The sequence below is a fragment of the Crinia signifera genome, chromosome 1 (genome assembly GCF_055691185.1).
Source record: "Crinia signifera chromosome 1, ASM5569118v1, whole genome shotgun sequence".
In the NCBI taxonomy this organism is placed as follows: domain Eukaryota; kingdom Metazoa; phylum Chordata; class Amphibia; order Anura; family Myobatrachidae; genus Crinia; species Crinia signifera.
The window spans coordinates 384,243,728-384,257,549 of NC_139217.1; the positions used below are offsets into that span (position 1 = coordinate 384,243,728).

The 13,822-nt window shown below is 45.7% G+C and overlaps 1 protein-coding gene across 2 annotated transcripts in view; it reads right to left on the reverse strand.

Moving 5' to 3' along the window:
- LZTR1 (leucine zipper like post translational regulator 1) overlaps positions 1-9,683 on the reverse strand; it is a 39,576-nt gene extending 29,893 nt beyond the window's left edge. For both annotated transcript variants that reach the window (XM_083151533.1, XM_083151532.1), the window contains exons 1-6: positions 9,257-9,683; positions 8,021-8,083; positions 6,171-6,227; positions 5,209-5,288; positions 1,821-1,929; positions 759-842 (exon numbers count right to left, since the gene is read on the reverse strand). In XM_083151533.1, the coding sequence (XP_083007659.1) occupies positions 759-842; positions 1,821-1,929; positions 5,209-5,288; positions 6,171-6,227; positions 8,021-8,083; positions 9,257-9,405 (542 nt within the window). In that variant the 5' untranslated portion in view covers positions 9,406-9,683. The remainder of the gene's footprint in view (positions 1-758; positions 843-1,820; positions 1,930-5,208; positions 5,289-6,170; positions 6,228-8,020; positions 8,084-9,256) is intronic.
- Positions 9,684-13,822: the final 4,139 nt, after the last annotated feature.

The window sequence follows — 13,822 nt, forward strand, 5'->3', positions numbered from 1 at the left end:
GTGGTACCCAAACTTTTTTGAGTCACGGCACACCAGAGTATTTGAGATATTTTTCACTGCAACCCTATGCCAAAAGTTTCTTATTGAGAAAATAGGAATAAAATATTAAATCAAGTAAACTGAGTTCATAGCTCATCTTTAGGATTAGTTATGTGGAAATGGGCAGGATTCACGGACCAGTAATCCAGCGCACTCCTGCAAGTCCCCACAAGGCATTCCAGGATTTGGGGTAACAAGCCATAAATATTAATGATTAATGGGCCACTTACATTTAAAATGAGAACATTCCAAATACTGGATTAAAAATGAATTACACAAACATGCGATGAAAGGTAGTAGGGTCAGAATTGGCCAGAAGTGCGGGATACAGGCCAAATTCTGATTTTTTTTTTTTAATTAAAGCAACAATCATTTGCAAACACGGTTTTGCCTTGAAAGTTATTATTACAGCATTAAAAGAACATCTGGCTTTGTCCCGTATCGCGCACCTCTGGCAGAACCATACCGATTACATTTTGCTGCTGGAGTTTAATTTAGTTCTATGAATGAGGTATTAAACCAGGGATGGGAACCTTTGGCCCCCCAGCTGTTGTTGAACTATATATCCCAGCATGCCCTGCAACAGTTTTAGCATGGCCAAATAGCAAAACTGTAGCAGGGTATCCTGGGATGTGTAGTTCAACAACAACTGGAGGGCCGAAAGTTCCCCATGCCTGTCTTAAACAAACAAATACATGTTTTAGTGGCCTTTAACATACCTTGCATTTCCATCATAACCAGCAAAGATCCAGAGCTTATCATTGTATACTGTGGCTCCATGCGCTGAGCGAGCCACTGGCAATCTGAAAGAAGATTAGGTCAGTATTGGCTAAGCCATCAGATAGCGATAATCAACAATCTCAAGTACCGACACATCTACTCCCCTCATTACAATTTAACCCAGCACTTTAAGCAGGGCATTTAAAAAGTAATTAGATCATTGTGGTAAACGTGAAAGGCTGGAACTCAGCAAGCAATAGGATGATTGATTCTATAGAATGACACTTCTTATTACCAATGGAGACTGTGTTTGGGCATGTGGAGGGAATCTAACCCCTTTTACACCGCCGAAAAATCCGGGTCAGCGGCGGGTCAGACCCGGATCTTCGGCGGTGTAAATCCCTAACGCCGTGTCCCTTTACACGGGACTTCTACCCAGGTCCTGACCTGGGTAGAACACGGCTAGGACCTGGGTAGAGGGCGGTGTAAATGGGAACGCCGGGTCCGATGACCCGGCTCCCATTTACATGAATGGGGACCGTCCAACCTGCGGACCGCAGCGTCCGCAGGTTGGACGGGTTGTCAGCCTGACACTGACAGCCGGCGCTGCTGTCTGCTATACCCTGCAGACAGCAGCGGCGGCGGGGGAGGGAGGTGAACGGATGCCTGTGTGCGGCATCCATTCACCTCCTGTGCGACGGCAGGGGGGGGTGCGCACGGTGACTGGGGGCAGCCCAGCAGCTTACCTTAGTGCTGGGCTGCCCCCAGCAGCATTCCGGTCACGGCGATTGGCGCTTGGAGATGACATCATCCTGTCATCTCCACGCACCGGGAGAGGGGGTGCGGGCCGGGCTGTCCGCCCGGTGTAAATTGCACTAAACGCCGGGTCGCGACTCGGCTTGAACCTGGGTCTAAAAAAGCCGGGTGCGACCCGGCGTTTTGGTGTAAAAGGGGTATTATTCATATAGAGAAGGGACTTAATGTGCATATGTAATCTCTTGTACAAGGACAAACACACAACATTGTACTTTCATACTAATCTAGTAGGTCATTCTACAAACCTTCCTTCAACTTTCCATTCCGTCCAAAGACCAGTCCCAAACTTGTACTCAAAGAGATCATTCTTGTTCTTCAGGTTGGAATTGGAATAGATGTCACCAGTGTAACCTCCTGAACGCACAATCGGAGATTTAACATTAATATTAGATAATAATTATAGATATTCAGGGAAGAATTGAAAGGATGGGCGTAATTCTGATTTGGACGCAGCATAAAAAAATAAAAAATAAGTCATGCAGAGACATTAAGTGGGGGTCTCGGGAAAAATATAAATGTATGTCAAGATGCTTGCTTTTCTTCCAAATCAGTCAAGGCCAATGTTGCAAACAAAACTGGTACAAGCATAATGTGATAAACACAGTATCTCCCCACCACAGGCAGCTATGAGGAAATACTTAAATTGCTGATAGCAAGATTACAGGTATGTCCTCAGATGCTTCTCCTCAATATCCCATGCAGCATAAAGTAACTGGCGCAAGCGAGAAGCCGGGTCCTGTGCAACTCTGCTGGAGCTGGGAGTCTTCTTTACCGAGTCACTAGCAGTTATCTAGACCAGGGGTGGGGAACCTTTTTTGTGCCAAGAGACGTTTGTATGGGTAAAAAATCCTTCGGGGGCCAGATGTAAAAATTTCTCTTACAAATTGTTCTGCTGCAGCGGTCCCACACTCCGGCGGCTGCCGCTGAATAGGACTGACAGTCTCAGGCTGCTGTTGATTAAGAGGAATCTTGTGAGAACTACCGACCTCTCGCGAGAATTCCCCTGTGCTTGACTCCTGGCAAAGCTGCAAGACAGGTGGGAGGGCCACTCAGACCGGCTACGGGGGCCGCATACGGCCCCCGGGCCTGAGGTACCCCACCCCTGATCTAGACAATGTGCTGATTAGCTTTATATGCACTTCTTGTCTGCATACAAAGCACTACGGTACTCGGCTTGGAAAAGCTGCCCTTGTTACACACATTCAGACTCGGCTGCATGCAGGTTAACAAGGGTCAATCTTATATTAATCACCAGTCTCCTGGTGCATCCTAATAACATTAAATTTTTTCAGCAAAAACATTAAATTTTTTCAGCAAAAAAAAAAACAACCACCCTGATGCTAGCATGGGACTTGGAGCTGCTTGCCATGACTGCAGCAATAATGTCTGAGAATACATCAGTAAGCTCATGTAGGTAGAAGTTACTCTTACCTGACCAATACATGACCTATCATAAAAAAAAGGATCCAGCTGAGGGGACTGCCTCTATTATACAGCCTCATAATGGGGTGTGTGATAAGCTGGGTACCCACTGATCTGTAGACATATCTACAGATGGATCAGGCAGTGTGTTCTCCAATCACATTGCCCGATCGGACATCTCAAGTGGGCAGACGCATTTGCAGCGGATAGTGTGTAACCAGCTAGTATGAGTGCTGAATTGTACACAAAGTGAGTGCAGATTACAGAGATGTGGGAACATTGAGATCAAATGGTTTTTAAATCTCTTGCACCAAGGATAAGGACGGTACAAATGCTCACTGTTAATGATGACTGCTATGAAACCAAGCAAACTGATGACAGCACAGATACGTACAACTTTGCATGTGGCAAATGATAACATTAAATTCAGTACAGCAATGAGTGTTATTGCCACCAGCTTGCATCCAACTCTGCATTTACTCCTCAAATTACTATAACCCAGAGCATGACAATCTACATCACAAAAGATCCAAGACGTTGTCTCTTCTCAAAATACAGAATGAGCATTTCGAGGAGGTACAAAGATGGCTATAATAAAATTATCCACAGCATTGGGGTGAAGCTACGTCACCTCGTTTCTCTGTTACCTTTATCTCCCCCCATTATTTATAAGACCAGACACTACAGGTAGAGAAGAAAACCAGGGTCAAACAACTATAAGGAGTACAAGAAAAGAAAGACTGAGAAAACCTGCTACACAGTATATACACATTATCTATCTCTCTCTGTTTTCTTTTCCTCACCAATATTGGCTCAATTGAATTAAGAAAGCATAAGTGTTATAATCTTGTGTTTCATCTTTCATAAAATCTATAATCTATAATTTTTCAAAACACCTTATATCCATACACAAATGTGTCATTATACATCTAGTCTCAATATGCCTTGCAGCGTGATAGACGTTTAGTCTTTTTGTTGAAAACAAGGGAACGAGTCTGTATACGGAGCACAATGGAACGTGTACTGGGGGAAAGAAAACCCCTCCTGCTACATTGTAGCAATTCATACACCGATTCAAGTGATATGTGCACCCACTGCCGGCAATGTTTATGAACAAGGACTATCAGAGTAATTCAATTGCTGCACGGATCATTTGCCCATGTGCTGCGACAGTACCATTATTCCATTGCAGTCTCGGTAGATGTGAAAAAAAACCTGGAAAAATCCATAATTTAGGCACCAAACCAGGACCTTAAGCCCCATACAAACGGTGCGATGCCACCTCTGTACTGAGCGAGATGCTTAAGTACAGATTGTGCGGCACACAAGCGATGCACCCACAATGTGTGCTGAAAACACTACGATCTAGCAGGATAGACTATGTCTGTGGGTGATAGTGATGTATGGGATCGCACAGTTCAAGGCAATGGGCGCAATCCTCAACGCCGTTTCAGCAGATACCGGGCGGATATCATGATTAGCGCAGTATCCACTTAGTGGATGTATTTAATAAACTGACAATGGACCAGAGATTGGGCAAATGTCCCTGATCCCATGTTTTATTTGTGGGTCCTTGCAGCTGCTCATTTGGGATAATGCTTTCCGTGCCTAAGCAGAATACCCACTACAGCTGGTACAGGGGCTAAGATATACCGGCATCAAGGCTCATAGCACTGCTGCTAATAGGATACCTCCTATGTAGGACCAGTACAGGGTGTATAAACTTTAGCTTCATCAGCAAACGACACTGAGATAAGTGGGGGTAGTGAGTGAGCGTGAAACAGAGGGTTAGGATGAGAATTGTCTGGGTTTGGTGAAGTAAATCTTCAGAGCCCGTTTAAAGTTTTGTAGAGAGTTGGAAAGTCTGATGGTGAAAGGTAGATAATTGCAGGCAGGATTGGGAAGAGGTAATTAGTAGGCAGGAGAGGCGTGCATTAGCGAAGTGGAGAGAACGTGTGGGAGACATGGTTATATATGTAAAAGAGGGAGAAGAGTGGGTGAGGGCTTTGTAACTTAGAGTGAGAAGCGTAAATTGGATTCTGAAAAAGGGAAGGGAGAGAGTGAAGGGCTTGTAAGAGGGGGAGGTGCACGCTTGGAGAGGAAGATGAGCCAGGCAGCAGCATTGAGGATAGATTGGAGGGGAGAGAGGTGGTTGTCAGGGATGCTGCCAGATATTACAATATACTGTTTGTTTGACTGCAGATTACTCACCAAACACAAACATACTGCTTCCATAAACCACTGCTGAATGGTGATATCGTGGTGCTGGGGGACTCCCAGTGGTAAAAGCCCTGAGAATTAAAGCACAGGAATCATTACTATTTTGCAGCACATGACTTTGCATGATATGTAATGTAGGTTAGAACTCTACAATAAAGACTGCAACAAACTTTTTTCAGCATCACTATTGGTGGCACACGGTCACCATCACAAATGGGGGAAGTGCTCGGCGCCATGAATCTTCACCAGCTCTCCATTTAATGTGAATAGATGACACGCAATCACTTCACGCAACACAGACCTGGCAGGCTGTTTTAGCAGGGCACTGCGTGTTTTGCCCTTTAAAAATTGGGCAGGACATGGCACCCTGCACATTCAAGCGAAAAAGCCTGTCAGGTGGGCCGCAGACGACAGCGTGCATGAATGCGAGATGGAAGGATGTATCGCACATAGGCCCTTATTCAGATCTGAGCTCAGTACAAATTTGTTTGGAAAATGGGCAAAACCATGTGCACTGCAGGTGGAGCAGATGTAACCTGTGCGAAGAGAGTTAAATTGTTGTGAGTTAATTTGTTTCTGTGCAGGGTAAATACGGGCTGCATTATTTTTACACTGCAATTTAGAATTCAGGTTCAGCACACCCCACCCAAATTTAACTCTCTTTGCACAGTTACATCTGCCCCACCTGCAGTGCACATGGTTTTGCCGATTTTCCAAACAAATTTGTACTGAGCTCAGATCTGAATAAGGGCCATAGTGTAGCGTGTAGATTTGACAGATATATCCTTCCATTGGGTCAGGTCGGCTGGAATACACATCATTATGATATGTACCTAGCCAAAGTGGGGCAAGTGTCAAGCCTGTGCAAGGCCTTCTGCACATGAAGCAGTTCACACGCAGAGTAATGAGGTGACAGTAGAAGCTCATGTATAAGACCCAAAACACATTTTTACCTGCACCAGGAACAGTCTTTAACATCGAACCTCAGCAAGTCATTTAACATGTTCTTCCTATTAAGAGAGATGGATTACTATATACAGAGGTAAAGTCAGTTATGACATGCTGTACACACAGCTAGCATGAATCAACATTAAATTAAGGAAACTAAAGGTACCATGATGTCCAATGTTTATTAAATATGTTTACCATTAATAAAATATTTGTGGATGCTTTTTATTAAGCTTGTTGTATTGTTTTCTGTTTGTAATGTTATTCCCACATTATTACTCATGCCTCAATTACCCATTTTGATAGGAGACCAATCCCCTGGTTACAGAATGTGAAACTTTCAGGGCAGCTCACACCCCTTTCACTCAGAAAACCAAATTACCGGGTGAAGCAGTCCTACCCGGTAGTTTGTCGTTAAACACAGGTCCCCGGGATTTATGACCGGGGTTGACCCTTTCACACAGAAGAAATACCCGTGTTATTCAGCAAATTACTGGGTTGAAATTTTTAACCTGGTAATCTGCTGTTTAGTGTGAAAGGGGGGTCAGGCTGCTCCCGGCAAAATAACCCAGGACGCTAAATGCCAGGTCGTATGTCTAAAAGGGGTATAAGTGAATGAAGAACTTGAATCAACAAGGGCCAGTACAAGACGTGCTTGTTTTGCTTCAAAGCACGAGCAGAATTGGATGGTGTAGTGGTTAGAGCTACTGCCTCACAGCACCAAGATTGTAGGTTAAGCTCTGTACACACTAGGTGATATAATGAGCGTTAGCGCTCATTTTGGCACTTATAGTTCAATATATCACCCAGCGTGTACGCCTGTAACAACAGATGATGCACACTTCCACAGGTTTATGAACGACCACCCTCAGTCATCTGTGAATGTACTAATGAGGGAGCAGATCCTTAACAAGGACCATGCAGCAGAATGCAACATGGCCCCCACCAGCAAGTGTGTGCGCACTTGCTGATGCTGGCAAACCACCAACACCGAAATATATGGCAGCGGGCATCGTACAGTGTGGACGCACCTTTAGATTTCCATCTCTGCACTACCTGCATGGAGTTTGTATATGCTCCCCATGTTTTCTTCCACAATACAAAAATATTAGTTGCTGAGTTGTTGGAAGACAGGGGTGAATATATATCATATTTTTGGAATAGTGATATCAGTTTAATTATTTAGAATACAGGGGAAGATGTATGAAAGGGCATCATCAAAGGTGGTGGTGGGGGGGACAAATTGTACCAGCCCATTTATTAAGGAGGAGAGTGATGAGACTCAAGGAGGTCTTCTGCATATTGGAATGATGTGTAGCTGAGCGTTACAGAAAAAGACAGGACCCTGCATCGACATGCATTGAGGATGCCCCACTGCCGCATTATTCTGGGTGCAGGGCCATTTAGAAGACATTGCTAACTACTGCACAATTCGGGCACACATTGCCCAATTTGTCATTATGATTTGCATGGAAACAACAAAAACTCGGTCTAATGTCATTTTGCACCCTTTTGGTACCACCGGATTTGTGGAGTTTTATTTACAGTCTCCATAGAATTAATGCGCAAGTCCAGCACTAGGAGCCATCAGGTAGGAGAGTTTTTGTGCCAGCGTTTACACACCATCACAACAGCAACTCCCACACCTATAAATAAATAGCAGGAACACAGGGTGCATGCAAATACATAAACTATTTTGTTTGTAATGTAAATAGATATGATCATTTGTTGCATCTTTCTCTACTTAAAAATGTATATATTGCAAATCAACAACTACTATTTAGGGTGTACACTCCCTTTTAAGAAAGGTGGTACTAGCACTTATGTTTTATGCATGTTGCAAACTCATACGTACCCATTGTCACCGCCAAAGACGTAAATAGCATCTTTGTAAGCTACGACTGTATGTTTACTGCGTCTGCAAAACATGGGTGGGAAAGTAGGGTTCAGTACAAGCACATTAAACACAAAGAACACTAAGCTGTGTAGAGAGATAATGTGGCGAGAGATAAAATATCAGCCAACCAGCTCCTGTAATTTTTTCAAACCCAGTTTACAACATGGTAGTTAAGAGCCATTTGACTGGCACTTATTACTTTATCTCTCTCCAGGATTGGTACAGTACATAGACCTCAAATTTACTGGAAAACTTTGTCAGGTAGTCACATTCAAATTTACTTAGCTAGACCTACAGTACAAATAGAACATTAGCCTCCAGTTTGTCTTTAATGCGATAGATCAGTGGTTCTGAACCTGGGGTACGTCGCAGACAGGTTGGGGGTACTTTAAAATAATGTTGGTAATGGTGGAAGAGGTTTCCCAATGCCGTGGAGATGAACCACAATGCATCACTTCTGGTTCCACCTGCAGCGTCATCAGCATCTCTTCGTGCTTTTGGCCGACCAGCGATGCATTGCACCGCACTGATGCGGTTGGAGGAAGCAGCAGCATTAATCCTACAGGCGCTAGTGGGAACCCGAGACCATACAGGACCAATGGTCAGACACAGAGGGACCAGTTTCCTGACCGCACACTGCTTCTCCGCTACTCCTTAATATAAGGACATGCATCCTGCTCACTTAAGGGGCATACGCACTGGGTGATTTTCGCCCTTCTGAGTGATTTTCCCAGGGGTGGACTACCACCCAGTTGCTCATCTGCTGGTAATACCAGTGATGATGCGGGAGCGCACACCAGTGGTCACCGCTGCTCCACGGGATGTTTCTGTCCTCCCTGAGCTCCTCCCTGCGTTACAGTTTGAAAGGTGTACCACCCCAGTCAAACTCCCCACCTGACAAGGTCAAATGACAAAAAGCTGCTTTCAGCTCAAAATCGCCAAGTGTGTATGGGCCTTTACACTCCACTCAAAAGTACTGTGGATATTTCAAACTGAGAGGAGGAGGTACTCATAAATGAAAAGCTTAATCAAGGGGTACAGGAGAGGAAAAAGATTGTGAATCACTGTGATAGGAGTGCCAGCAGCACACAGGATACAGGGTTTTACACAGCAGCATCTCTACACTCTGCAATAATCTGATATATAGACATATCTGTTCAGTCGGTGTGTCTATGTGGCTTGCAGCTCCATTACCTGGCTCCCACAAACTCATCACAGGGCAGCAGCCTCCTCCAGCGGTGCACACTCTCAAAAGGTCCGAAATTCAGAGTCAGGTACTCTACGCTGTCAGAGCAACTGTGGTCAAAGTCTACGCTGGGGGCCACCTTGGACTTGCACGCCATTGGGCACAGTGCTGTCAGCCGCCTATGTCACTGATCAGAGCTCTGCCATTGCCAGGGCAGGCACAGTCCTGGGTGTTACTGTGGAGTCACAGGGAGGCCAGCGTGGGCTGCACGCCTAATAAAACACAGCAGGCAGTGGGACAGGTCCATGTCAGAAACTCTGACTGATGCCAGGGTAAGTCCCGCACACAGGGAGTGGCAGACACCTTCGGAGTTCGGACGGCAGGAACCAGGAAGGAAGAGAGAGCCCGTGTTTCCGAGACAATCTATCATTCTATCTGCTCTATGGTCCCTCCGTTTGACTGTGACTGTGTAGCTGCAGTGACACCTAGTGTCCTAAAAGCAAATCTACATATTCCATCTACTATTCTCCATCTTCATTACGCAACTTTATCCTGAGTTTATTGGCGGCTTTGTTTTGCATTATTATGCCACACACTCTCTATGTGGACAACCAGGTAAGGGCATTAACCTTTTGTATACGTGTTTATAAAGTAATCCATCACTTATTTGTAGCATCTGCTGCTAATGATTTACAGTTTCAAATATTTATTTACACGAACATGTTAGAGAATCCTGAGATAAAAATTTAAAAATACAGCTATAGTTTATTGAATCTGTGGTTTTAAATTCAGGATTTATAGTAAGCTTCAACCCCAATTACAAAAATACCCTCTCCCATTAATCTGCCCACTATAGACGGGACTACAGGTCTCATTGGAGATTCCGGGCGTTCTGACGGAACCTGCGGCTGCCTCCCCGCCACTCCCCCTATCCCTTCCTGTCTCCCTGAAGCGCAGGCGGGAAGGGATTCCGCTTCGCGCCTCCATGTGAAGGGGATGCGCGTGCGGGATGCTCGCACGTCCCTGTCAGATGCAGCACCTCTCCGCCATATTAGGTCAAGTTGCCATGGGCGCAGCCCCTTCCTGATGCCTCCGCCTTCACTGCTAGGTGCGAACTGGCTGGTAAATAAGCAATTTGCCATGCCCACTCGCACAAAACAGCTGCACATGCGCATAAAACTTTATGGGTACTTATGTAATATCTGGGCTCCCGTTTTTCTTATGAGAGATGTGTTAAGCTTTTTAAAGAATGGGCAGTGATTAGCAGCCATGGAGACTGAATGCCAGTCCATTCCACATAAACTGCTGTTTTATACCATAGCGTTCTTCATAACCATGTCTACCCATCTCACAATGGAAGCCTGGAAAAATCTGGATCATGCATTTGAACATTGATCCTAAAACTACAACTGAATTTCTGAAACAGAAGATAAATCAAAGTTTTAGAGTCAAGGCCGCATACCCAAACATCAGATTCCTTATACTGTATAACTCATCAACAACTGGAATCAAATATCACTATTCCAGATATACAGTATCTCCAATGTTGTGCTTAAGGGAATTTATGTGGTCTCCGATTTAATACAGACAAGTGTCAGCTACAGCCTGAAAGCAACCAATGCTCTCTGGCTTAAGATGAACATTATCCATAAGAGCAAATATTTTATTCATACTCCCTCCTTCGTCTTTCTTACATAAATATTACTTTATTTGGATGTGGTATGACTTCTCGACAGTCATTACGATATGACAATAATTACTGAAACCGGTCAAACTGGTGGCTCTAGAGTGAACAATGGGGTAGGTGTTCAGGTTAAGTTGTCCTGCAGCCTGGAGAAATAGGGAACCCCCCAAGAGATACCAAGTAATGCTATTGGATGACATATTTGTGCCCTCTTCTAAGTGAACTTTAAGAAATATCCATAGTTTGTGAACTCTAGTTTATGAAGGGCTCTAATAGAGGTGGTGAATAGTAATATACTTTTGGTTTGTGTATGAGAGTTAATGAAAATACAAAAAATGAAATGGAAGAGGTGAGTTTTCACTCAGGTACTTGTAATGTGGTCCTCAGTGCACAGACTGCTTACTGTTAGCATGTTAATCAGGACAAAGATCATGTCAATGCTCATCATGTCTACCCATATGATATGTTGATATGATGAACTGTCCCCGGTAGTCTAGTGGCGTCTTACCTTTTCCCAGCGGCACCAGTAGCTCCAGCATCTGTTTCCGGGTCCCAGCAGTGTTGTAAGGGTCATTTCTGTGTCAGACCATAAATGGTCCTACGTGGTGGTGAGTATTTATCCCCTATCCCTAACCTAAATCCTAGCACTAAGGGCGAAATGTAATAGGGTGTGATTTTTTAGACATGTGCGATTTTTGGTCAAAAACGGCCGAAATCGCACATTTTCCGAAAATCGCACATTTAATAGGTTGAAAATCGCGGTAAAAAATCGCACTTTTTACCGCGAAATCGCACTTTTAGAAGTGCGATTTTTAGTCACATTTCAATTCGCATCCAGATGTTTTCCCATTATAAAGTATACAACTCGCAAATGTAATAGGGTGCGATTTTTGGTAAATGTTACCAAAAATCGCAAAAAAAATAGACCAGGTTCTGACAGGCGAATTTGACAGAACCATGCACAGATCATTGAGATCTGTGCATGGTTCTGTTAATAAAAATGTGTAAAAGTGTTTTTATAAAAAAAAAACAGCGTGGGGTCCCCCCTCCTAAGCATAACCAGCCCCGGGCTCATTGAGCCGGACCTGGTTCCAAAAATACGGGGGGACAAAAAGCATAGGGGTCCCCCGTATTTCTGAAACCAGCCCCGGACTCTTGGACCGGTCCTGGTTCCAAAAATACGGGGGACAAAAAATCTGGGGGTCCCCCGTATTTTGAAACCAGCACCGGGCTCCAACAGCCCGCGGTGTCATGCCACAGCCGGGGGACACATTTTATACAAGGTCCCCCGGCCAAAACATGAGCACCGTGGCTGGTCAGCCTTGGACGGGGTACCTGGAGGAGTGGGGACCCCCCCAATAAAGGGGTCCCCCCCCAGGCTTCACCCGTCCAGGGCTGAAGCCCGGGGCTGTCACCGGCGTCCGTGGCCAGTGGACGCCGGCCTGATAGGGTTAAATCCATCATACATATCATTACATTGCTTTTTACCGGCGAACTGCAAGTGCCAGCAGACCTCCCCCGCATGCTGGGACTTGGAGAACCACAAGTCCCAGCATGCGGGGCATTAATGGGCCCGCTGGGACTTGTAGTCCACCTGTAAAAAGAATGTTTATAAAAAACACACACACAGAGAAGTACAAGTTTATTACACACACACACCTCACTTTTACACCAGCGTTACTTACCATTCCTGGATCCAGCGCTGGTCTGGCTGCTTTACAGCTGGCTCCCCCCACACTGACAGGCAGCGGGGAGAACCGGCTTTCTCCGTTGCCTGTCACCGGCTTTCTCCGTAGCTTCTGTAGCGCTGTCCGAGTGCTACAGAGGCTGAGAGCGTGATTGGCTGAGCTACAGTATGCGTCTCCATGGAGACGCATAGCTCAGTCCTGATTGGCTGAGCTATGCGTCTCCATGGAGACGCATACTGTAGCTCAGCCAATCACGCTCTCAGCCTCTGTAGCACTCGGACAGCGCTACAGAAGCTACGGAGAAAGCCGGTGACAGGCAACGGAGAAAGCCGGTTCTCCCCGCTGCCTGTCAGTGTGGGGGGAGCCGGCTGTAAAGCAGCCAGACCAGCGCTGGATCCAGGAATGGTAAGTAACGCTGGTGTAAAAGTGAGGTGTGTGTGTGTAATAAACTTGTACTTCTCTGTGTGTGTGTTTTTTATAAACATTCTTTTTACAGGTGGACTACAAGTCCCAGCGGGCCCATTAATGCCCCGCATGCTGGGACTTGTGGTTCTCCAAGTCCCAGCATGCGGGGGAGGTCTGCTGGCACTTGTAGTTCGCCGGTAAAAAGCAATGTAATGATATGTATGATGGATTTAACCCTATCAGGCCGGCGTCCACTGGCCACGGACGCCGGTGACAGCCCCGGGCTTCAGCCCTGGACGGGTGAAGCCTGGGGGGGGGGACCCCTTTATTGGGGGGGTCCCCACTCCTCCAGGTACCCCGTCCAAGGCTGACCAGCCACGGTGCTCATGTTTTGGCCGGGGGACCTTGTATAAAATGTGTCCCCCGGCTGTGGCATGACACCGCGGGCTGTTGGAGCCCGGTGCTGGTTTCAAAATACGGGGGACCCCCAGATTTTTTGTCCCCCGTATTTTTGGAACCAGGACCGGTCCAAGAGTCCGGGGCTGGTTTCAGAAATACGGGGGACCCTATGCTTTTTGTCCCCCCGTATTTTTGGAACCAGGTCCGGCTCAATGAGCCCGGGGCTGGTTATGCTTAGGAGGGGGGACCCCACGCCGTTTTTTTTTTTACTTTTTTTTTTTTGCACAAAATCGCATTTATAAAAATGCGCACATTTTCATGACTGAAAATGCGCACATTTTCATGACTAAAAATCGCGGCAAATCGCGGCAAATCACATTTTTTGCCGCTAATTCGCA